Raw genomic sequence first — 23573 nt, 5'->3', positions numbered from 1 at the left:
CTTAAAATGAGGTAGAATTAGAAAAACAACCTAGTGATTAAATCTCTACCAAGCCTTGAAAAACTCAAGAAATGCTGAATTCAAGAGATGCATGGAAACAATGAAAGTCTGTCCAAGTCCAAGGTGGAACTTTTGACCTTTAGGAAATTGCATATTCATATAATTGCTTCCCTGCAGCATAATTTTCACCATTTTCTATCCTTGTATAAATAACAATCACTGCAAGGGAATGACTGCATCACTTTTTTTTCTCTTCGAACATCTGTGCTCCTGCATCATAAATCTTTGCCCCTTCAGTTCCAGCCGACGTCTCCGAGTTAAAAAATGTCCCCCGGCTGCACAGTCGCTGCTGTGTTTCAGGATTTCCACTTTCACTGTAAAGCTCGGGGTTACAGTTTGTGGAAATTGAGTGCAGACTTTTTTTTACTCACATCAATGTTGGACCGAGAACGCAGCCTCCAAATGAACGCCGCTAACCTCTGCGCGTCCTCTGCACAGCTCAAAATCAAATCAACATGTGCAGCCGGTCAAAATGCCAGGAGTGAACATCCGTCTAATTAGTGCCACTCTGGCTGTGTGCTCTGATCTCTGCAATCAACAAATACATGCACATAATACGAGTGAATTAAATGCAAATAGAAGCACAATCAAAGGAGACAAACTGCTGTGAAGACTTCCTTTGTTTCTGAGTGAAAATAAAGATATTTTCAGATGCATTAGATCTTTTCTGTGCAGGAGTGTTTCTTTGTAAGACTCTCTGTATGAGGCCCTGCACTTCTGAATAAATCTGTTTTATTTTCTTCTCTTACTGTGTTTGGTTTGTTGTGTTGCTGCAGTGCTGCATATTGACTCACGTGCACATTTGACTGCATCTCCCCGCTGTCACATGCACGCTCTGCCCTCATTCTGCTGTCAGAGGCGGGTACAAGCGAGCGCTCCCAAAACTGCCGCAGGCTGCAGACGCCTTTCACGGCTCTGACCCGGAGTGAGAGCGTGAGAGAGAAAAAAAAAGTGTGCACCCCCCCCCCCCCCCCTTTAAGCCTGTGATTTCACCCTGAAACTCACTGTGTACAGTATAAATGTACATATTGGTACGAGTGGTGCCACATTCTGATCTGAGCTGTCTCATAATCGCAGATGGATTTTTATTGAGTGTTTGATTTCGCTGTGAGGGAAATCAAAGGCATCAGCCATCTGCTGCTGTTCAGACTCCAAAACAACAAACCCATGCATCACGTTTGTCCCCTCGACTCTGCTGACACTGAAGGCAGAACTTTAATTTCAGTCATTTTGCATAACTGCTGTGTTGTTCCCCCCTTTTAACCCCTCATTTTGACTCTAAAACTCTCAGAACCTGTTTGGATTTCTCGCCAGGGGTCAGAGAAAAAAGGTCATAACGCGCCTTTAAAATTTGGTTTTCTGATCCAGCTGTGTTTCAATCAAACAAAGTGGACTTATAATACATGTTATCAGTGTTAATGCACATAAAGCAACATTACAATGTGTTGTAAAACAATGCAAATCTGCTGTAGTGGTGACGGTGGAGATCAGGTTTATGAATGGTTAATAGACCATCTCTTTGTTCACTTCACTCTTAACTTAAAGCTGCGTGCATCTTTTACTAAAAAACAGATTGCACTTTGTTTGCATTTCCTGCATGCTGCTCTTAAAGCCCTCTGGGATTAACGTAACAACAGTGCACCCTGCTGGTCACTCTGCAGCACCCTCACATTTACCCCACAGAGGGACGTCACTGTTCTACTCTCAGAGAATTCAAAGAATAAAAAGCATAAAATCCTGTAACAGCGAGCAGGTGTCTGACTCTGACTTTTACCTGCATGATTGGATCACACTGGTTTTTTAGTTTAAGGCAGAAACCAGAAGAGTTAGGAAGTACTCATTCATTTAATTCATTTATATCAGAGATTTAAATGAAGAAGGTCTTGTTGAAGGTGTTTTATACCTGGAAAGAAAAATTTAAGAACCTTTTTAACAGTTAGAGTCGAAAGATCTGATATTGTTTTTGAGTCCTTCAGTCAAGAACTGAATGTGTGATCACTCCTAATCTGTGAAAAGCAAATTAAAGATAATAAAGACACTTCATCAGTCCCTCAATGATGATTAAAGAATCAGATCAATACAGAGAGTGTGCAGGAGGGAAGTTAGAGGAGACATGTTTTTAAAAGATAGCGTGATGCTTTTCTCCAGAGGCCTCATTACGGGACGGAGACATCACTGTTATTGTAAAAAAAAAAAATGATTCCATGTGATTATAATACTCACTTGTGCTTATTCACTGATAAATCCGACTTTAATGAAAGTAGACGGAGTAGATCTGGGTTTCCAGGACACAGGAGAGTATCCACGCCAGCTTTGTGATTCAGCAGTGAGTTTGAGAGATCTTAAACTTCTGCAGAGTCTGACGTGCAAATCCTCAAAAATTTAAATATTCTTCCAAACGATGCAGGCTGCAAGCTCTGTGATTGGTCCGCTGGGTAGCATCGTATTTCCTGCATTGATCGCCACCATTGTTGAAAAGCTGCAGAAGAAAGAACATCTTTTAACGAGGAGGAGGCGGGGCTTATGACAGCAGGTAGAGCTTCAAATGTTTTGGCTTCACTTCTCTGCAGCTGTTGTGTCGTCCATCTCCTCATTCGGTCTGTTGTTTCAACTCTGAATTAAATTAAAAGAAATCTGTGAGAGTTGAGAGAATGTGAAACAAAAGGATGGATGTTTTGTCGAGGTGAGGTCGCTCCTCTCAGGTAAACTAAAACACTGTTTCCTGTCTCGTGGATGAATGTTTCCTACTTAGATTTTTCCTCCTTTTACTTTCGCATTGTGAAGCTCCAGCCTCAGCGTTCCCTCCTGGAGGAGCGTGTTTGAAGGTCAAAGTTCTCCTCAGGTGTTCGGGCACACGCTGAGCCTCAGACCTCATGTTAAAGCACTGCAGCATTTGAAGCAGGTCAAGCAGAGCGGCTGTTCATGTCTCTGATTCACCTCAGGGTCTCCCCTCTTGTGTGTTTCTCGCTGTACGCGGTCAAACAAAGGTGCCCTAAGGATTCTGGGTAGTGGTGCTCATAACAGGAGTTCATATCCAGGTATATCCTAACACTGCCGAGGAGCAGTTCAACAATAAGCTCTGAAGATTTCCTCGTTCTCTCGGTTCAGCAGCCGTGACCGAAGCTCGACCACAGGTGAGGCTCTGAAGGAAAACCAAGTGGTTAATGGAGAGAGCTTAAACCCGAGGCTCTCTCCTTATTTTCACCGCCACAGAGGACGGGTACAAAAGGGACAAAAGAGATGTTGTTCAGACTCATTCTTCTTCTTAAGTTTCATCTTATAGAGAATTTACCGAGAGGAAATGTGAAGAAGCTTCTTTATTTGAATCCAAGCTTAAAAAAAAAAGATGGACGGCATGACAGCTCCTTGACAGTGAAGCCAAAACATTTGAAGCTCCCCCTGCTGATTGGCTGCAGTGTAGGTATTAAGCTCCGCCCCCTTTAATGGGTCAAACTATCAAATCAAAAGACAAGTCACATAAATGATCCTCTAACATGTTTTTTAATTCTTACGCTGATTTATTTCCAATTGTTTATTTTTTTGAGAAGTTTAGTCTTGATTATTTATTTGATGACATAAAATATATCAATATATATCGGCAATGATTGACAGCTCTGTTGACCAATGAGGCTCCTGCGTTGCTGTGTGCAGCGGATTATCAGAGTAGAGGAGGAACAGTGAGGGGAAACTGACACAAGAATCTGTTGTGTTCTGTTGAGAGACCTTTTGACCTTTTGCCAATTTAGGTGAGACAAAGGGGGCGGGACTTCGGCACTGCAGCTTCACCAGTCAATCTCTAATTCCCGGACTCCAGACGTGCAGTATGTCAGCGCCCGTTGATGGCTTCACGTTTGTACAACTGGAGGATTTTGTTTTTCCCCTCTGATGAATAAACTTCCCAATCATTTCAGACTTTAATTCTTACACCACATGAATACAAGGAATGAGTGGACTTCAAATGTAGAACAGATTCCTGGCATCACTTCATACGCCGTGTCCGCCTGCACGCCCTGCTGCCCGCGGCGCTGTTTGAATCAAAGTGCTGCACAACAAACCGCTCTGATTGCCGTGTTTCTGATGACGGACTCTTCTCTCAGCTTTCTTCTTGTGTTGAAGAAGCTGAAACCTGCAGGAGTCCTGCGCGCTGCAGCCTCTGTGTGAGCGTGCACTAACAATGAAGAGCGTCTTTGAAGAGGCCTTGAAAGAAGAAAAATGCTTTAATGCATCAGAAATCAGGGACAGGAGAGCGTGTTTGTAGGAGGCGTGTCTAGCGGGGTGGGGGTGGGGGGGGGGGGCACTAACCTGCAGGGATGTGACTGGACTGCTCATGACAACGCTTCCTGTGTGATTTGTTGCAGATGGAGAGCGGCTGAGTCGAGTGTGGACGATGTGTTGTCGAGGTGATTACATCCTGTAGCTTCTCACTGACACAAAACCTATATTTTCTTAATTTGTCTTCTTCTTTTTTGGGGGGCGGGGCTACCTCTGATTGACAAGTCTGAAAAATCTCAGCCTTTCTCTCAGTCTGGGTTTTCCTCCATCAAAACTCACTTCCTAATTAAAGTCACCGGTTTGTTTAATTACTGATGCATCGTGATGCCAGATGTGAAGCGCTTGTCCATCTGTCTGCTCGTCTACTACAGCGCTTTGAATCCTAAATAAAATCGACTAAGCTGTGATTTTGATGCACAAAAATGATGCAGATATAACTCCATTAAAAAGCAGATTTGTTGAAATAAAGAAACGAAGCTCGAACATTTTAAAATGCTCGTTTTTTTAAATGTAGTTTGGTTTAGTTTTTCTCTGGTGTTGAAAAAAGAAAAAACGCAGAAGTGCAAAATCCTGCAGTTCCTCGAGTGTCCACTAGAGGCCGGCTCCAAGAGACCCGGAAGTCACATACACACCCATTCAGAAAAAGCCTTTTTTTTTACAGCAGATATCAACATGTTTACAGCCTGGTTACATAAAAACCCAATTAGGTCTGATTAGTTATTGACATCATGGGACTTTCAGTTTTCATGTTTTGTTGTTGTTTTTTTTATCATGAATGCATTTAATAAATCTGTTTTTGTTTGGTTAGATTGAATCCCAGGAGATGGTTTTGTCCTGGAAAGTGAAATGCATCCTCCTTTCCTCATGATTGTTCAAATGATCAGACTGTTAAATCAATTCCTCACTGTCCCTGCAGCAGCCCCCCCCAGATCCCTGCAGCCCCCCCCAGACCCCTAAATCCCATCCTCAGGTCTGGATCGTGTAATGTTGGAGTGAAACAACAGATGCCAGTATTTCTCCACACCTCCTCCAGCTGCAGAAATAAAGGCGTCTAAATGATTCTGAAAAGGGGCTTGAATAGCGAGGACGTTTCCATTCATGCAGACTGAAAACCTGTCCAGGCCGTATGTGCCTGTGACCATGAATTAGAGAAATTACTTTCTGTACCTTTTATGAGAGCTGTGTGAGGGGTTGTGCAGAAGTCTATCACACCATAAAAGCCCAGGAGAAATGATTCTATAATCCTTTAATGATTCAAGTGAAAGCAAATGGAAGCCAAAACACATTTTAAAGTAACAACGCATGAAGTCTCCTTATTTCTCCTCTTCAGTACATTTAGAAGTGGTGGAGTAATTGCAGAGAACGCTGCAGGAACACGATGTGCAAACAACCAGACCATTAACAGTAATGTGTTAAAGCACATATTTGTGTTACATATGGAACATTGCATGATAACATTTCTATCAGGCTTTTTTTTTAAAGATTTGTTTTTCGGCTTTTGGTGCTTTTATTGTAGAGATGGCCACAGGATAGAGTCTGAAATCAGGGAGAGAGAGACAGAGAGAGAGTGGGAAAGGAGCAACAGGTCAGATTTGGACCCGGGTCGCCTGCCTGGGGCGATACATGGGGCGTGCTCTATCCACTAGCCTAATGTATTATAAGGCTTATTTTTATCGTCAAACAATAAAAAAATGCACCAGCTTTCAGAACGAGTCGTAAAAGTCAGGAGAGAAAGAGAACAAGGAGATTTATACGCTCCTCATTTTGAGAATCTATCTTTTTTAACGTGCAATTCAACAAATGACAAGTTTAATTAATTTCCGGTTTTTCTTCTGCAGGATGTTACAAGTTGAGGTTGAGTCCTTATAGGAGAGCTTTTGGCTTCAGTCTTACACGGTTCATCATTTGCATTTAAAGGCTAAAATATTTTTCTGAGAGTTTTGTTTTGAAACTCCGAACCGGAAGTGTTGCTGTGACTTCTTGGTCCGCTAAGTTCCGCCCCGGGCTCAGAGTCCGGACAGTTTTGAATGTGGTTGATTTTGGCCAGGTGAGAAGCTGGAACTGAAGGTGAACACGTGAACAAGGTAAAAGTGATTTACTGCCCTTTAACACGGACACTGCTGTGAATGTTTTTTAAAGACATTCAGTCTGTGAGGGATTCAACTGCTGCGTCAATGTTAAAGATGGAGTTATGTCACAGGTGTCTGAACACCTGCATGACGGAAATACGTCACAAAGCATCTTCATCATAAATATACTCAGAGTAATTCCTGTAACTGCAGTGAAAGGTTGCAGAATTTCATCAAAAATATCAACATTGTGATGTGAACATTTGACATTTCAGGTTTTAAATCTGCAACATGTTCACCAAAATATTCCTGAATGTGCATATGGTGTATTCCAGTGTTTCTCAAACTTTTCAAACTGTGTACCACCTCTGAAAATATTTGTTGTTAAAATACACTGTAGGCCTATCTCTGTTAATATAGGCCTACATTAACAGTATCTGTTAATTTGTCTCCTGTCCAGAGTTCAGAAACCTCTCCACAGTCTATAAAGTGTGTCAGGTAAAGTGTTCAAGCTGCAGCAGTGATGTAACTCCTCTGGTTTCTAATTGGCTGTACTCTTCCATCATAACCCGCCTACTTTTACCGGAGTCTTTTGGCTGCTGTGGGTGTTTCTACAATGTGCTGTGATCTGTCCCTCCAGTGATCCGACCTCGACAACATGAAGCGGGCATGTTTGACGTCCTCCGTGCTGCTGCTGCTGCTGCTTCTCGTGGAGGGGAGCGTTGAGTCCCTGCACGAGAGCAGGAGGCCGAATTTTGTCCTCATGATGGTGGACGACCTCGGGATCGGCGACCTGGGCTGCTACGGAAATAAAACTCTGAGGTGAAAAAAGAAAAACAATGTTCTCTGTGTCGGGGTTGGCTGAGGTCAAAGTTTGATATCTGTGAGTTTAGGAAGATAATTCACATCAGCCTGCACATGTCCTTGTCCTGTGACTGATAATGAACTGTGATCCCAGGACCCCCCATATCGACCAGCTGGCGGAGGAAGGGGTGAAGCTGACTCATCACATCGCTGCAGCCAGCCTCTGCACCCCCAGCAGGGCCGCATTCCTCACCGGGCGCTACCCGATAAGATCAGGTCAGTGAGGGACGCGGGGCTGAATGTTGGTCTGCAGGCGGACACTGTAAACAGATCTGGACCTGCAGGGACGCCATCTGTTCGCCGACTCCGTTATTTAACTGGAAGGAAACATCCTGAAGAGACAAGATCGTTGCAGGCGCTTTAGTTTGCCCTGACCTGCTCTGTGCTTCTTTATCTCCATGCTTCTGTTCCAGGGATTTATGGGAGTGGGAGAAACCAGGTCTTCATACTGAACACAGCGCCCGGAGGTCTCCCCAGCACAGAGATCACCTTTGCAAAGATCGCTAAACAACGCGGCTATGACACGGCGCTAATCGGTACGCTGCTGACGTTTCCCATAGCTCAAACTTTCCTCCTGTTGTGTTTCATCTTCTCTCTCTCTCGCTTTTTTTTGTTTTGTTGCAGGAAAATGGCACCTGGGACTGAACTGTTACAGCAGCGACGATCACTGCCACCACCCCAGCGTGCACGGCTTCAACTATTTCTTCGGCATCCCTTTGACCAACCTGCGGGACTGCCAGCCCGGACACGGCACCGTGTTCCAGTTCCACAAATATCTGCCCTACAGGACGCTGCTCATCGTCTTCCTCACCTCAGTTTTCCTCCATTACTGCGGCCTCATCGTCGTCCGCAGAAGGCTGATCCTGGCTCTGCTGGTTCTGCTGCTGCTGGCTGCAGGACTGCTCGCAGGGTTCATCACGCTCATGCCGTACTTCAACTGCATCCTGATGAGGGAGCACAGAGTCATAGAGCAGCCGTTTGTGTCTGAAAACCTGACGCAGAGGATGACGCGCGAGGCCGTGGACTTCATGGAGAGGTACAGCTCACCGATGACCATGAGTAAACTTTGAGAAAAGCTGCAGGTGGAATCCTGAACTCGTGTTTGCTCTGTGTGTTGTGTGTTTCTGCAGGAACGCTGAGACGCCGTTCCTGCTGTTCTTCTCTTTCATCCAGGTGCACACGGCCATGTTCGCTTCTGCACGCTTCAGAGGGAGCAGCCAACACGGCATCTACGGGGACGCCGTCCACGAGGTGGACTGGAGCGTCGGTCAGTCTGCACACTTCAGTTTTAGGATCTTTTCTAGTTTTATAATGATGTGTCTCAACGCCAACGTTCTGATTGGCCTGTAAGCCTTCAGTGGGGCGGAACGCTGCAGGGCTGCCAGAGGAGGTTTGACCGTCGAGCATTGTGACACGGATAAGGAAAGTCCTCTTCCTCTTTCCTCTTCCTGTCTCTCAGACCGACGGACAAAAATCTGCTCCAGAAATCCAGCTGCAAATCTTCTTCTAGAAAAGAGTCACCGTCATATTTCTTGTGTAGGCTGCTGTAACATCAGCTGGTCCTTCATTATGATGATGAGGTTCTGTTGATATCATTTGAAATAGGTCTCTCTCTCTCCCTCGCTCGCTCTCTCTCTCTCTCTAATTGCTGTTCAGTCTCAAGGACAGCCTGCAAACAACACGAGCTCTCAATGGGCTTATTTTCCTAATGAACGTGTAATTACTCCAATTATTTCAGCTTGAGGACGATTGTAAGAGCACAAAGGAGGAGGGGGAATAATCCCATTTCCTTTTGTCTCTCCCAATGTTTCCGTCTTTCCTCTCATTCGTTTGCTCGCTCTCTTTTTGTTTTTACCTGACGCTCTCGGTCTGCAGCTGCAGCGACGTGCGGAGACGATTATGTATGCTAACATTTCACTGACCTGCGTCCGCTTGAAAAGTTCAAGCAGCGTCAGGTGCATGTGAGGAAAGCAGCGCGCTTGTTCAAAGATACTTTTTACTCGTCTCACAGCAGCTGGATTATCCTTTTCCACTCCAAAGAGCTGCACAGTGGGAACATTTCTGTTGTCTCTTAAAGGTGGAAAACCAAATTAAAGCATTTGTTTGTTTTTAAAAACAGAAATGCAATGTCAGATGAAGCTCTCTGTCTTTGTGTGTTTTATCAGGCGAGCTCATGCAGACTCTGGACAGACTCAGACTGAGAGAACACACTCTGGTGTACCTGACCTCCGATCAGGGAGCTCACCTGGAGGAGATCTCTGCACGAGGAGAGGTGCACCGAGGCTGGAACGGGATTTACAAAGGTACAGCACGGTGGTGAAAACTGATGCTCTCTCTCCAAAACTACTCCGAGTAGATGGAGATGAAATGTGGCTGCTTCTGTGTTTGGTCCTGATTCAAAGAGCACTCTGAGTTTTGAACAGATGACTGACAGCTCTGACCTTTTATCTCGGCGAGCGGCCTGTCTGTTCTGAGACTCTCTTCTTCTCTTCCCGCCGAGCAGCGGGGAAGTCCACCAGCTGGGAGGGAGGCATCCGGGTGCCGGGGATCGTGCGTTGGCCGGGGATGATCCCGGGCGGCAGGGTGGTCGACGAGCCCACCAGCAACATGGACGTGTTTCCGACGGTGGTGCGGCTGAGCGGAGCGTCGGTCCCCGAGGACAGGTGAGGACGCAGCGCGGCGAGACAGCGCTCCTTCAACACGTCAGTCAAAACGAGTGAAGTCTGAAATCTGGGTCACAGTTTTCAAAAAGAGAGCTGGAGTGACTCTCAGAGCGACTCAGAGCCGCAGGAAACGTGTTTGAAAATGAAAAACGGGAGGTTTAAAGAGATGATGGAAATGTTTTGAGCCTCACTGTCGCTTCTTGTCCTCGGCTCGTGTGCAGGGAGGTCGACGGTCGTGACCTCATGCCGTTGCTGCAGGGGAAGACGGACAGATCAGACCACGAGTTTCTGTTCCATTACTGCAGCAGATACCTGAACGCACTCAGATGGCATCCTCAAAACAGTGAGTCCATCTTAACTTTTGGGACAAACGTCCAATAGAAGTTGGTGTTTTTGTCCCTGACAGGCTCAGGTAGTTCTTCTTACATCATTTGACCTTGCAGAAAAGGGGGAGTGGCCTAACATGGACGGAGAAAAAGCCCCCTTTAGCGCTCCCCCTGCTGGCTGGCTGCAGTATAGGTCATAAACCCCGCCTCCTCTATGATAACAGACAGGGACATGGGGTCGAACCAGGATGTTAAAATACACGTCAACTAAATAATACTCTGTCGTCATGGTTACCTGTCATTCTGAATGAAGTGTTCAGTGTTTTAATGAGTTGATTAGTGTAAAAAAAAGAGACGGGATGTAACGTCATGATTGACAGCTCTGTTGACGAATGAGGCTCCTTGCAGCGTTCTCAGCTAGATTATAAGAGGAACTGTGATGATGACTAACAACGGTCCCTGTGGACTGGACCCACTTCAGTGACCTTTGACCTCTTAGCACGATTTAATGCATGCTTTTGTTAGCAGAAGTAGCACCCAGATGTTGCAGCCATTACAGCCTGTTTTCGAGCCGACTGCTCCGTGCATGAAAGGTCATTAACCTTTGTTTTCTCTGCAGGTAGCTCAGTGTGGAAAGCCTTTTTCTTCACACCAAACTTCTACCCTGAGAACGAGACGGCGTGCCACCACACGCACCTCTGCTTCTGCGAGCCGGACTACGTGACCTACCACGATCCCCCGCTGCTCTTCGATCTCTCCAGGGACCCGTCGGAGACCACGCCGCTGACTCCCGACGCCGAGCCCGCCTTCAGCTCCGTCCTGGCTGTGATGAACGAGGCCGCCGAGGCGCATCGGAGGTCGGTGACGCCCGGGGAGAACCAGATATCTGCAGGGGACGTGCTGTGGAGACCCTGGATGCAGCCCTGCTGCTCCACGTTCTCTCAGCTCTGTCAGTGTCAGGAGGAGGAAGAGGACGAGGAGGAGGAAGAGGAGGACGAGGAAGAGGAGGACGAAGAGGACGAGGAGGACGAAGAGGACGAGGAGGACGAAGAGGACGAGGAGGACGAGGAGGACGAGGAGGACGAGGAGGAGGAAGAGGAGGAGGGGATGGAGTTCTCGTGGTAAAACAAAAAACACTCATCTTGTGACTCATGAGACTTTCACACTCTGATTTGGAGAAGAAATGTTCTGCCTGGTTTTCAGCTGTAGGATAAATGTTCAGAGCTAATTTTACAATCATGTCATTAGAGTCAGAAATCAGACGCCATATCCACGAGATTATCAAAGCCAGAATCAGGAGCCATGTGAGCTGGTTCATGAGCAGGTTTAGACCTCCTGAGTTTAGACTCCACATTAGTTTGTGACGCTCAATAAAACCCAAGACGACATGATTGTTCTCTTTTTGTGTCTATATAGGACTTGTGATCAAACTGAAACACATCCCTCTGTGTGCTCATCGGAGGCGTCACACTCTGCAGGTGTGTGTGTGTGTGTGTGTGTGTGCATGCTTTGAACGTCTAAGCAGCTGAATAATTGCTGTAATAAAGCTGCTCCTTCAGCCGGCCAGGGCAGAATATTTTCCGACGAGACGCGCCGAAACTAAGCGAGTAATAAACAAAAGCAGAGGAATCTCTCGCCCCGGGTGGAAACTGTAATTTAAGGGGAAGCCTTAATTGAGCCTCATTAGCAGAAGCAGCAGGTGGGATTACATAACGGCAGCGGGCGGGGGGGGGGGGACGCTGCAGGAGACATCTGTGTGTTTGTGCTTTTACATCGGAGAGCTGGTTTACAGGTTTACAGTGCTAATGTGATGTTAGGATAAATGATGTAATGAAGTATCTCTCATAGAACACTTCTTATCCCTCGGTATGTGACCTCACGTCCTCTCTGCTGAACAGAAAGAGTTACTGAAGAAGACACACCGACACATTCACACCCTGATGGTAGAGGCTGCTACGGCCGACTCTACCAACTGAGCAACAGCTGTAAGTCTGCTTCCCTTTGTGATGTCATGCAGGGAAAATCTCCAAACAGCCTGTTTGAGCGCACATTTTCTTGAGAAGAGAGGATGTGTTTCTTGGATTCTGATTGTATCGCAAAAAATCTCTTTTGTGTAGAAAATGTGAAATAAAGAAAAAAAGAAATCTGCACACTGACCTCCAGTTCTTACGTGAATGAATCTGTGCTGCTGTCGGATAGATTTCTTTTTGGAGATAAATGACCAAACGTAGAGTTTAAATGATCAGCAGTGGCAGCACGTTTGAGACATTCCTCTGTGTGCAATCCTAAAGTTAAACCTCTAAACGGAGCTGACATTTCTCCTACAAACTAGAGATACAGTAAAAACATTCAGATGTGTTTTTTTTTTTTAAAGATTGTCTTCAGTAAACCTCCTAACATTCATGTTGTCTTTAGTTTTGATGCTGGTAGGAAACACTTCCAGATCCAAGACTGATTGTTTGCTCGTCTTAGCCGGAGAAGCTTCTGGGAAATGAGGCCCTGATCAGATTTTGGAGGCATGCGGACTCATTTAGAGCTGCAGAAAGTCAAAGTCTTCCCTGTGTAGTAAAGAGAACAAAGGTCTTCTTTTGGTTCCTTTAGAGCATTCATATGCAGACTGTGTAGATACTACAATGTAATCAATTACCCGCCTCTCTCCCTCCCCGGAGCAGCAGCAGCAGCAGCTCAGAGAGTCTCCTTCAACATGTGAGCGCGGTGAGGGAGGAGCCACTCGCTCCCACACAACCAGCTGATGGAGAACCTGCTCACGTCTCCCGTCGCTGGAGGGAATCAAACAGAAACCCTGTGGAAACGTCCGGCACTTCAAAGAGGACGCTCCATCGTCCAGTCCTGAGGGAGCGCCGACATCCGTGACGTCCTCTGAAGTGCTGCACCGCCCCAATGATTCTTCACTCTCTCTCTCTCTCTCTCTCGGCGCTTCCAGCTGGGGGGAAATTAAAAGCCTCCTTGGAAAATGGATGAGGAGTCCATGTTCTCCTGAGCGCTTTTCATCATGTTCTGCTGCTGTCACATGGAGCCGAGCGTGTGTTTGATAACGTTTATCTGACTGAAGCTCGCAGCGCTGCACGCACGCTTTCATGCTCGGCTTTGTGAATAAAAAGTGAAGCCTTGATCCAGGAGAAGAAAGGATCCAAACAAAGTGACACGGGTGCATCCTCTGGTTTTATTAAGAACACTTCAAATCACGCAGCAGAATAAAACTCTTAAAACGTCTTTAAAAAGTCTTCTCTCAGCGTCAGCTCATCCAGGCCTCTCTCTTCATGAACCTCACAGCGTCACTGAAACCTTCCTCGTAGTAAGACGTCATGCCGCTGCTGGACGGAGGGAACAGAGCCCGGTTCAGACGTTTGATGTTTTCCATGGAGAACTGAGGAAATGCAAGAAAAAAAAAACAATATTTATGTTGAAAATTGAAAGAAAAAGCAGCACAGGAAATGATCTGTGCATTTCAGGAGCAACAGAGGACGCCTCTCTACGACTTCAGCTTGAACTAGAAACTAGAAATGTGTTAAGAGTTGCAGCATTCAGAAGAAAATAAATCTGAAATCCTACATTTTTCTTTTCACAGGTGTGAAGAAGAGATATTTACGATGTCACTGCATGCTCTTTTATTTTACTACATCGATATGGGAAAGATTTAGATCCAGTTCCTACCATTACGTTCATGTTGGCCAGTCTGAGCTGATGGTTGTAGCGCCCCCTGTGGACAGGACACACATCCTGCAGTCCAGCAAAAGGAGACACGGTGACGGTTCGTCCCACGGGCAGGATGGGCAGACTGTCGGTGAATCCTCCATCGATCCATTTCTGATCAAACAAATCAACAATCTTAACTCCAGAGACCCCCCCTCTTATACCGGGTCCCTCCTCAGTCATGAATCTTTACCTCTCCTTTGAACTCCACAGGTCTGAGTCCGGCATAGACGGGCACAAAGCTGCTGGCCAGAAGAGCCTGGAGGAGAAATGAACACCTTTTAGACCCTGAGTCACATGACACCACGACACTGCAGCAGGAGCTTCAGGAGATTCAGGAGCTTCAGGAGCTTCAGGAGCTGGACATGCAAACAAGTGTTGGAACCCCGGATGTGCACGAGGCCAACGTGTGAGGAACTTCTAAAAAAAAAAAACATCTTTATAATAATTAGCTTGTTTCTCTTGACTTCAATGACCTGGTTGGAGATAAGAAGACCTTTAGAGCAGTCATCGAGTGCAGTGATGATGCTTTACCCTCAGGCAGACTGTGAACCAGAGACGCAGCCTTGAATATCGAGTTTGTGTTACTGATCGTCAGGATGAAGATGTTGACGCTGGCGCTCTGTTTTAACCACCTCTTGAAGCTTTGCAAAGACTCCGCCCCTTGTCATGATGATGTCAAACATTGGCTCTCCCTCTCTCTCTCTCTCTCTCTCTTGTGAGCCATGAATAATTAAATATACATCAATGTGCCATCAGAAGCTTTATTAACTAGTAACTTTATCTGCGCTGTTGACGTTCATGACGCCATCTCTGCATTTCACTTTGCATTTCTACTTAAATGAACCTTCAGGGGCTCCGTAGTTTGGGGGGATTTTGGGGAAACGATTAGAAAATAGTCAAATTAGATTTAAAGGTGCAGTACGTAATCTGAAAACAAAACCCATCAAAGATTCCATGAGGAAGCTCTAAACATAAAGACGAAGGAGGCGTGTACCTGTATGAGCTCCTCCCTGCAGGTAAACCTGGACACCACGTGGTTCCTCCCGCTCTTGGAGTGTGTGATGGAGACGTGGAGGCGGTCCGAGGCCAGACTGTGAGCGTCGGCGGGCAGAATCTCTTCAATCCCCTCCCTGGAGACGGGTCACACAGAGACGCTCGTTTGTCAGCTTTTTGAACAGATTTCCTTCCAGGAGTGACACATTCCTGTCTCTCTTAACTTACGCCTCTGTACATGGGGCGCACAAACTGACCACTAGGCCACCGGCGCCGCCTAATTTCTTGATTTAAATCACCAGTAATTGCGAACTCCTGCACACGGTGTAAACTGCACAACACATAAACGCCACATAAAGTCCCAGTTTCACTCTTTTTTTTTTTTTAACGCAGATGTCGGTGTTGTTGCACCAAAAATAAATCCAAGTCTCTGCTTCAGTTCAGATCAAATCCAGATGTTTCCACATCAGTCCTGTCTGCTGAGGATCTTACCGCAGCGTGAGCATGAAGTCGTATCCCGGTGTGACGGCTCCAAACCTCTGACGCCGCACGCTCTCTGCAAACCTGAACGTGAAATCTTTACAGTGCTGCAAAAGAAGGAAGCAAACCCCATCACCATAAGATCCCTGTCTTCACTTTGTTTTGTTTTATGAATATCCATTTAACAACCAGACATTTTGATGCAAATGTTGAAATAAAAAGAGCAAAACGGAAACTACAAAGTCACTAAACCTGCTCAGTGTTGCTAAAAAAAAAGGGTTTAAAACCTTCAATATGAGACCTTTCACCTCCTGAAAATACCTCCCGGCTCTCTTTGTTTGAAATCTAAATGTAGGGATCCTCGTATCCTTCTGCTTTTTGTGATCTTTAGATGTTACTTCATGCATTTTGAAGAGCCGGTGTGTGTTTAAATATTAACAGGACAGACAGCTCTCCTGCTTGATGTCAAATCTTTTGATGCTGAGTATCTGAGAAAAGCTCTCCACCCTGACAGAGTCTTTAATCCAACACCCTCCATCTGTAATCTGTCAGAATGAACCGTCAATCAAAGCTTTGCAAATGTGAGTGTTTATTCTAAATAACTTCATTTCTTCTTCTGTCGTCCTGTGGGAGCTCTGAAAACCTCAAAATGACCCGGGAAGGTTTCCTCTCTGTTCCTGTGAGCAGGATGATGATGATGATGAGGAGGAATCTCTACCTCTAATTTATCAGGAGCTGTGACCATCAAGGCTGCCACCAGCGCCCCGGCCGAAGCCCCCGCACACGCCCTGAGGGACCCCACCAGCCGGCCGCCGTGACGGAGAAAGGCCCCCACGGCCCCCAGGTGGTAGATCCCCAAGAACCCACACGCAGCAAAGGACAGGTTCAGGACGGCCATCACAAAGACCTGCAGAGACACGACCACAATCATCAACCAGGTAAGATCTCATTTACAACAGAAGGAACAACTTCACTTTGTAGTTTGATTTTTATCCACCGGTTACGACCGCGACCTTCCCGGTTTTATGGTCTAAGTGAGGGAAACGCCCGCTGCACACAGGATGATGCTCTTGGTCTCGCCCTGCCCTGATCTTGGACTTGACCTCTAAATGTCTTGGTGGGCAGGTGTCTCGGTCTCGGTTAGTGTGGTCTCAACTACAACACTACAGTTGCAAGAAAAGGTATTTGAACCCTTTGGAATTTCCTAGTTTTCTGCATAAATTGGTCATAAAACGTGTTCTGATCTTCATCTAAGTCTCAACAATAGACAACCACAGTCTGCTTAAACTAATACCACACAAACAATGATATGTTTTCATGTTTTTATTGAACACAACATGTAAACATTCACAGTGCAGGGTGGAAAAAGTATGTGAACCCTTGGATTTAATAACTGGTTGACCCTCCTTTGGCAGCAATAACCTCAACCAAACGTTTCCTGTAGTTGCAGATCAGACCTGCACAACGGTCAGGAGGAATGTTGGACCATTCCTCTTTACAAAACTGTTTCAGTTCAGCAATATTCTCGGGATGTGTGGTGTGAATCACTCTCTTGAGGTCATGCCACAGCATCTCTATCAGGTTGAGGTCAGGACTCTGACTGGGCCACTCCAGAAGGCGTATTGTCTTCTGTTGTTGATTTACTTCTGTGCTTTGGGTCGTTGTCCTGTTGCATCACCCATCTTCTGTTGAGCTTCAGTTGGTGGACAGATGGGCTTAAGTTTTCCTGCAAAATGTCTTGATAAACTTGGGAATTCATTTTTCCATCGATGACAGCAATCTGTCCAGACCCTGATGCAGCGAAGCAGCCCCAAACCACGATGCCCCCTCCACCATACTTCACAGTTGGGATGAGGTTTTGATGTTGGTGTGCTGTGCCTTTCTTTCTCCACACAGTGTTTGTGTGTTCCTTCCAAACAACTCAACTTTGGTTTCATCTGTCCACAGGATGTTTTGCCAGTTGTGCTGTGGAACATCCAGGTCCTCTTCTGCAAACATCAAGCGTGCAGCAATGTTTTTCTTGGACAGCAGTGGCTTTCCCTGTGGTGTCCTCACCATGAACTCCATTCTTGTTTAGTGTTTTATGTATCGTAGATTCGTCAGCATGTGCCAGAGATTTGTGTAAGTCTTCAGCTGACTCTCTCGGATTCTTCTTCACCTCATTGAGCATTCTGCGCTGTGCTCTTGAAGTCATCTTTACAGGACGGCCACTTCTAGGGAGAGTAGCAACAGTGCTGAACTTTCTCCATTTACAGACAATTTGATGAAGATCGAGGCTTTTAGAGATTCTTTTGTAACCCTTTCCAGCTTCATGCAAGTCAACAATTCTTAATGGTAGGTCTTCTGAGAGCTCTTCCGTTCACATCAGGCGATGCTTCTTGAGAGTAGCAAACTCAAAACTGAAGTGTGTTTTTTATAGGGCAGGGCAGCTTTAACCAACACCTCCAGTCTCGTCTCATTGATTGGACTGCAGGTTGGCTGACTCCTGACTCCTCTTAGCTCTTGGAGAAATCATTAGCCTGGGGGTTCACATACATTTTCCACCCTGCACTGTGAATGTTTACATGTTGTGTTCAACAAAAACATGAAAACATATAATTGTTTGTGTGGTATTAGTTTAAGCAGACTGTGTCAGAACTCTGGACTAAATAACTCTGAAGCTAACTTTTCAAAAGTACACTCTGTTTACTGCACATTGCACAAGTTTACTTTTTCTTTACGTTTTATTTTATTTACCATTTTGTACCTTTTGCACAATTTAGAATTTATTACTGTAAATATTATTTATCTTATATTTACCTCATTTTATTTTATCTCTTTTACCTTATCTTATTTTACCTTATTTTGGTTGTATTGCACTGCGGGACGGAGACAAACGAAATTTTGATTCCACTGTATGTCTGGCATATTTAGAAATTGACAAGTTGACTTTGACTATTGTTGAGACTTAGATGAAGATCAGAACACATTTTATGACCAATTTATGCAGAAAACTAAGAAATTCCAAAGGGTTCACATACTTTTTCTTCCCAAATAAAAGCAGGGTCATTTCTTTGACTGAAGATAATAAAAGGTTTAGTAATATCAGTTTCAGTATCTGAAATATAAAATAAAGTATTTTTTTCTGGGTTAGTTAGTTATTTTAACATGACAGAAAAAAGATAGTGACTTATAAAATGTGTTTTAACGACACACACCTACACCATCACTGTTTACATGATTTATCACATCCATAATAAAAAGTGTATTTTCGCGCATGCGCTCTCTGCACATCAACATGTCAGCCTCTACTCTGTGTTTCTCTACATAATGAAACATCGTCAGGGTCAAGTTAAGCTTAATAAAGAGTCGGATTAATGATAATAAGAGTCAGATTAATGATAATAAGAGTCAGATTTATCAAAATAAAGTACAAACCTTTAGTTAGAAGAAGAGTCACCGTGTTAACCGTCTCATCGGGGACTTTTAACGTTTAATTTAATATTCCTGTTTTAAAATAACTCGTTACAGTCCAACATAAATTCACATGTTACCCTTCAATCTGTGGTTATTAAACTACACTCCTGTTTATTACCACAGACTGTAAATATGAAGGTTATTACTCCGTTATGTCCACTGTAGCTTTTAGCTGCGGCCAGCGGCGGAAGGTAAACAAAGCCACTTCCGCTCCGGATTTTCAGAGTAAAACTTGCGAAATGCACTTCAACCGATATCCATGCTTTCAGGTAATTTTTTCCAAATTAAGAATATTGAAGCCTAATAATTAATAATTATGATGAATATAATTAAAATACAACAATATAAATATTAATAATTATGATAGAAATAACAATATTAGTAATAGAATAACAACAAAAACAAAAGGGGGACTCTTGGTACGTCCTTTATGAGTAGATCTAACAAAGTGTCTGATCAAAGAGCCCACCAAGATACTTAACTCTGTCTCCTTGCAGTGAATAACACAATCATCCAGAGACAGAGTAGCTCGTAACAACAGCAAGACAGGACAGATTAAAAAAACAATAGTTAGTGTTTCCATGGAATTAAATCTAAGAGCAGTGTCATTAACAGAAGACACTGAAAAAAGTGGGGAACATACAGTATGAGGTAGGTGAATAAATACAGATTGGATCAAACACAGGTGTTGGATTCAGCTTACCTTCTTTAAATATTATAAAAAATCTCAATTTCCTTCGTCGTAACAGAAAATATGAACTCTTACTGAGTGGTTCTCGTCCAATATTAAGGTTTTACAAGTTGAAAATGAATATCCAGAAAGTTTCCTGTGGCAGAGCAGCAGGGGGCGAATCCACTATATGCAAAAAGTAGTCACACTCTCAGTTTCTGCTGACACAACGCTCCCCCCCCCCCACCCCCCTGCAGGACTAACCACCAGTCCTGGGTGGACAGATCCTTCTCCATTGCCACTCCCACCCTCATTCTCATTCCCCAAATCCCCCCCCCCCCCCCCCCCTTCACAAGTCTTCTTCAAAACAGCATGATATTCATTTAGAAATCATGGTCCCATTTAGAGTCACAGAGACCAGAAAGAAGGGGGGAGGAGTCTGGGCGGGGCTACCTGTGCAGTTTCTCTCATGGTGTATTTTTGTCCACTTCTGCGTTACATCTTGTTCAGTCTGGAGCTGCAGCTGCTTGACAACCACGCAGAATCACAAGAGCCCAATTAAAAGTCTGATGCTGCTGCTGTGTTGATGTGCAAGGTTAAGACTCAAGGTCTGTTTGAAACACAGCTCACATCTGCAGCTGCCTCCAAACATAATAAAGACCTGTCCACCCCCCTGTGTGGAAATATCTGCTCACTTCTCCAGGATGAAATATATCCCACATTCCTGATGTAGTTTGCCCAAAGAAGTTGCATTAAAACTCGCCCCACAGGATGTTTAATAGTCAATCATATAGTAACCTAAATAATAAACCAGAGTGCTCTTTTATTACGAGCTCTACCTTGAGGTTTTCCCGCCTGAAGCAGCTTCCCTGGAGTGCACTCCTCTTCCTCCTCTTCCTCTTCAGTCAGCGTTTATTTCCCCTGGACTCTGCCATCATCTGAATTCTCCTCATGGTTTCGTCTTTTTTTGTTGTTGCTCTCGTCCTGCTTTCCCCGCACGTCAGCACAAATTTCCCCGCTCCTTACGCGTTGCTTCTGATTATGTATAGCCTGAAGTGGATTATGGGTTCCACACAGTGGAGGAGAGGCAGAGCTGAACTCCATCGGAGGAGGTGATGGTGTTAGTGGAGGGAGGATAATGTGTTTTTTGTTTTGGTGGAGGAGTAGCAGACATGATGATGATGATGGTTTTGAGGCGTGAGTCACGACACGATGAGCTTTGGTTGATGCTGAGTTTATGATGATGATCCGACTGGAGGGAAATCCTTAAAAACAATGTTCGCTCTTCTTTCTTCTGAAGCACTTCAAGCCCTCAGGGTAACAAAGAACTTTTATTGAACAGTAAAAACAAGAGTTTAGTTCCCTTTAGTATCAGAGAAGACAGAATGTTGAAAAAAAAACAAGGTGCCTCCTTTATGGTTCTTTGTCATCATATTTAAAGGGCCAGGTCAGCCACATGTACACACTAGCACTTGCAAAATGCATGCTGGTGCATTCAGTTTCTGCAGGAAAAAACAGTCGTGGAAGGATCTTATACTTAGCAAAAAATAGAAGGAAGAATGTGCAACATTTCACTCATGCATAAAGCAGAAATCAAGTACAGTGTGTCCTATGTAGGGGTGCTGGGGAGGCTGCGGTCCTCCAAGCGAGTCTTGACATCTTCTCCATGAAAACAGAACAGAGATGACCTGATGAGATATTTAGCGTCTGGTCCTCAGAGCAGAGAGTTTGTGAAGCCGCCTCGGTCTGCCTCCAGGAGCTGCTGACTCACCTCCCAACACTTATTCTGAGAGGAGAGGAACGGTTCTCTCAGAGTCTCCACGATGCTCCAAACGCTTCACAGCTTCACCAAACCAGCAACAAGCTGCAGGAGAGAGTGAAAACTACAACCCATGTTCATCTGTAGGCGTGAAAACAGAGCGTTTAAATACACAGGAAACATGCATACACAAAGACAGAAACGCCGTAAAGGGGACATATTATGAAAAATCCACTTTGCAGAAGTCTTCCAACACAGAGACATCCCTTGTGATGTCACAGTGGGATTCTGTCTTTGTCTGTTTCTGTGGATTGTCAATCAGAATTAGAGTGACGCTTTATTAGCCCGACTCCTTCAGCATTGTTCTTGTACCAGCAGAGGTCATGACGCTTTAGCACTGAGCTGTGATTGAATTATTCTCTCAGATAAAGGAGCTGCGAGATGTTCCGTTTTTAAAAAGGCCGGGGGCAACGAGAACGAGAGAGAGGCGGAGAGAGAGAGGGAGCGCGCATGAAAAAATTCAGGGATGAAAAGGAAAGGAAGAAGTCCAATTTCAGCTATCAGACTCATTATCCAGAGCAAAGTTATAATTAAGAGACACTTTCAGAAGAGCGCTGGAGGGAACATTATCAGAGTCCTGTTCTGTGAGGAGTGGGCTGCAGGTTTCTGTGTTTCCGAGGTAATTACACTTCTCAGGCCGGGTGATAAAGTCCTTTACAGACAGATTGAGGCGAAGCTGACCCTCCCTCCTGCTGAAAAGACATCGCAAGGTCAGGGAGATAAAATAAATCTGCGGAAAGATCAAATGGATCCTGCAGATCGAGGGGGAGCAGAGGCAGAAATCAAAGTGAAATTGAAAGCAGAGCGGGGAGGCTGCGGTGGAGGGATGAAAAATAAAAACAGGAAGTGACAGATGAGAGGGGAGAGGTGACGGCTGGCTGAGAGGCCATTAGGACAATCACATCAGCGAAACATGTAACTATCATACCTGTGCAGATGGAGCGTGAGCATCGAGGATTACTCACCTCATTTAAACATGATTCATCATAATAACAGCTCAGCATCACAGGCTCCTCACTGCACAGCCCCAATCCTCTGGGACTAATTAAAGATTAGTTACTGACTGAGAAGGGAGACAGTTTCTTTCCTGCACAAACACAAACACAAGCGGCTTTGATTGAATCACATCCAAGCACAGATTGAGATCCAGGCGAGCTGTGTGAGGACGTTAAGCATTCAGAGGGCAGAAGATGTGCAAAAAAACCCAAAAAACAACAACAACACATTGCATCGATGACAGCAACGAGCAGGAGCAATTTCTGAAATCTCTCCACGACTCCTCAGGAAAATAGAGGACAAACTATGTAAGGAAGGGAAAATTGGATATCCTTCAGGAGAGAGAGGAGGATGAAAAACAGTGATTGTGATTCCTGCAACGGATGCTCAAGCCGGGGAGGAAAGGAGAGAGAGAGAGAAAAAAAAAAAGGAAAAGCTGTTTGGTATCACATTTAGGCTCAGTGGAAACTCAATCGCCTCCTGTGATGGGACGAGTTTACTGGAGAGAAAAGGGCTAAAAGTTTCAGGGTGACGGTGTAATTGGACAAGTTCACATCCAACTACATCCCCAATCTAAGCTCCCATTTGGACGAGTCAAAGAAAATGACCAAAACAAAGCCCCGGGTTTGTTTGTAAGAACGACAGCAGCAGCATCCAGGAATGATAATTCAGACTCTAATCCACACCCAGATAACATCTATCAGAAAACTTAACATTACACCTTGCTGTTAAAAAACACGTCTCGTTATCTGTGTTCTGCAAAACATGATGTGAACATGGAGATAAGATAAGAGAGCCTGCAGAGTAACAACAGAACGTGGAGCGTCTCAGGTCAGAGAAAGCCGAGCAGGATGCTCTGAAGGGACTTCCGCACAGACTGTGTGTGTGTGTGTGTGTGTGTGTGTGCATGACTTTGAAGTATCTGGGATATGTGCCGTGCATGCAAACAGCGAGTGGGTTTAGAAAAGAAAATGTGGGTATGCTACCTGTAGTGCTCCAAGAGAAAGAAAAGAGCAGAGTGTCTGTAAGTGAATAATTCAGTTTTTTCTAATTAGCATAGATAAAGATCCGTCCTGTGGCCAGGAAAGGTAAGAGACAGAGTGAGCTACCTTACCTGACAGACAGAGCTGCATAACCATATTGAGTGCTCACATACCTGGAACGCGCTCCAGAGCCTGTGGGAGACGA

The 23573-nt window shown here is 45.0% G+C and overlaps 2 protein-coding genes across 3 annotated transcripts; one reads left to right on the top strand and one right to left on the bottom strand.

Moving 5' to 3' along the window:
• The first annotated feature begins 6143 nt into the window (after nt 1–6143).
• sts (steroid sulfatase (microsomal), isozyme S) lies at nt 6144–12410 on the top strand. Of its 2 annotated transcripts, XM_020657827.3 has the most exons (11): nt 6144–6416; nt 6862–6899; nt 7042–7223; nt 7360–7481; nt 7679–7801; nt 7890–8301; nt 8396–8532; nt 9431–9568; nt 9769–9928; nt 10150–10271; nt 10874–12410. In XM_020657827.3, exons 3-11 carry the CDS (start codon nt 7060–7062, stop codon nt 11377–11379), a joined length of 1884 nt encoding a protein of 627 aa, XP_020513483.2. In that variant the 5' UTR covers nt 6144–6416; nt 6862–6899; nt 7042–7059; the 3' UTR covers nt 11380–12410. The 2 variants fall into 2 exon arrangements, with proteins under 2 accessions (XP_020513483.2, XP_020513484.2); XM_020657828.3 differs by lacking the exon at nt 6862–6899.
• Nucleotides 12411–13418: 1008 nt separating this feature from the next.
• pnpla4 (patatin-like phospholipase domain containing 4) lies at nt 13419–19104 on the bottom strand. Its single transcript, XM_020657829.3, has 7 exons — nt 18862–19104; nt 16163–16351; nt 15457–15551; nt 14966–15101; nt 14162–14227; nt 13930–14082; nt 13419–13642 (listed from the first exon to the last, which is right to left on the bottom strand). Exons 2-7 carry the CDS (start codon nt 16340–16342, stop codon nt 13511–13513), a joined length of 762 nt encoding a protein of 253 aa, XP_020513485.2. The 5' UTR covers nt 16343–16351; nt 18862–19104; the 3' UTR covers nt 13419–13510.
• Between the last annotated feature and the right edge of the window lie 4469 nt (nt 19105–23573).

The sequence above is a fragment of the Labrus bergylta genome, chromosome 24, assembly GCF_963930695.1.
Source record: "Labrus bergylta chromosome 24, fLabBer1.1, whole genome shotgun sequence".
Classification (NCBI taxonomy): domain Eukaryota; kingdom Metazoa; phylum Chordata; class Actinopteri; order Labriformes; family Labridae; genus Labrus; species Labrus bergylta.
The sequence above is the reverse complement of the archived record's forward strand: the minus strand, read 5'-3'. Positions and strand labels throughout refer to the sequence as shown.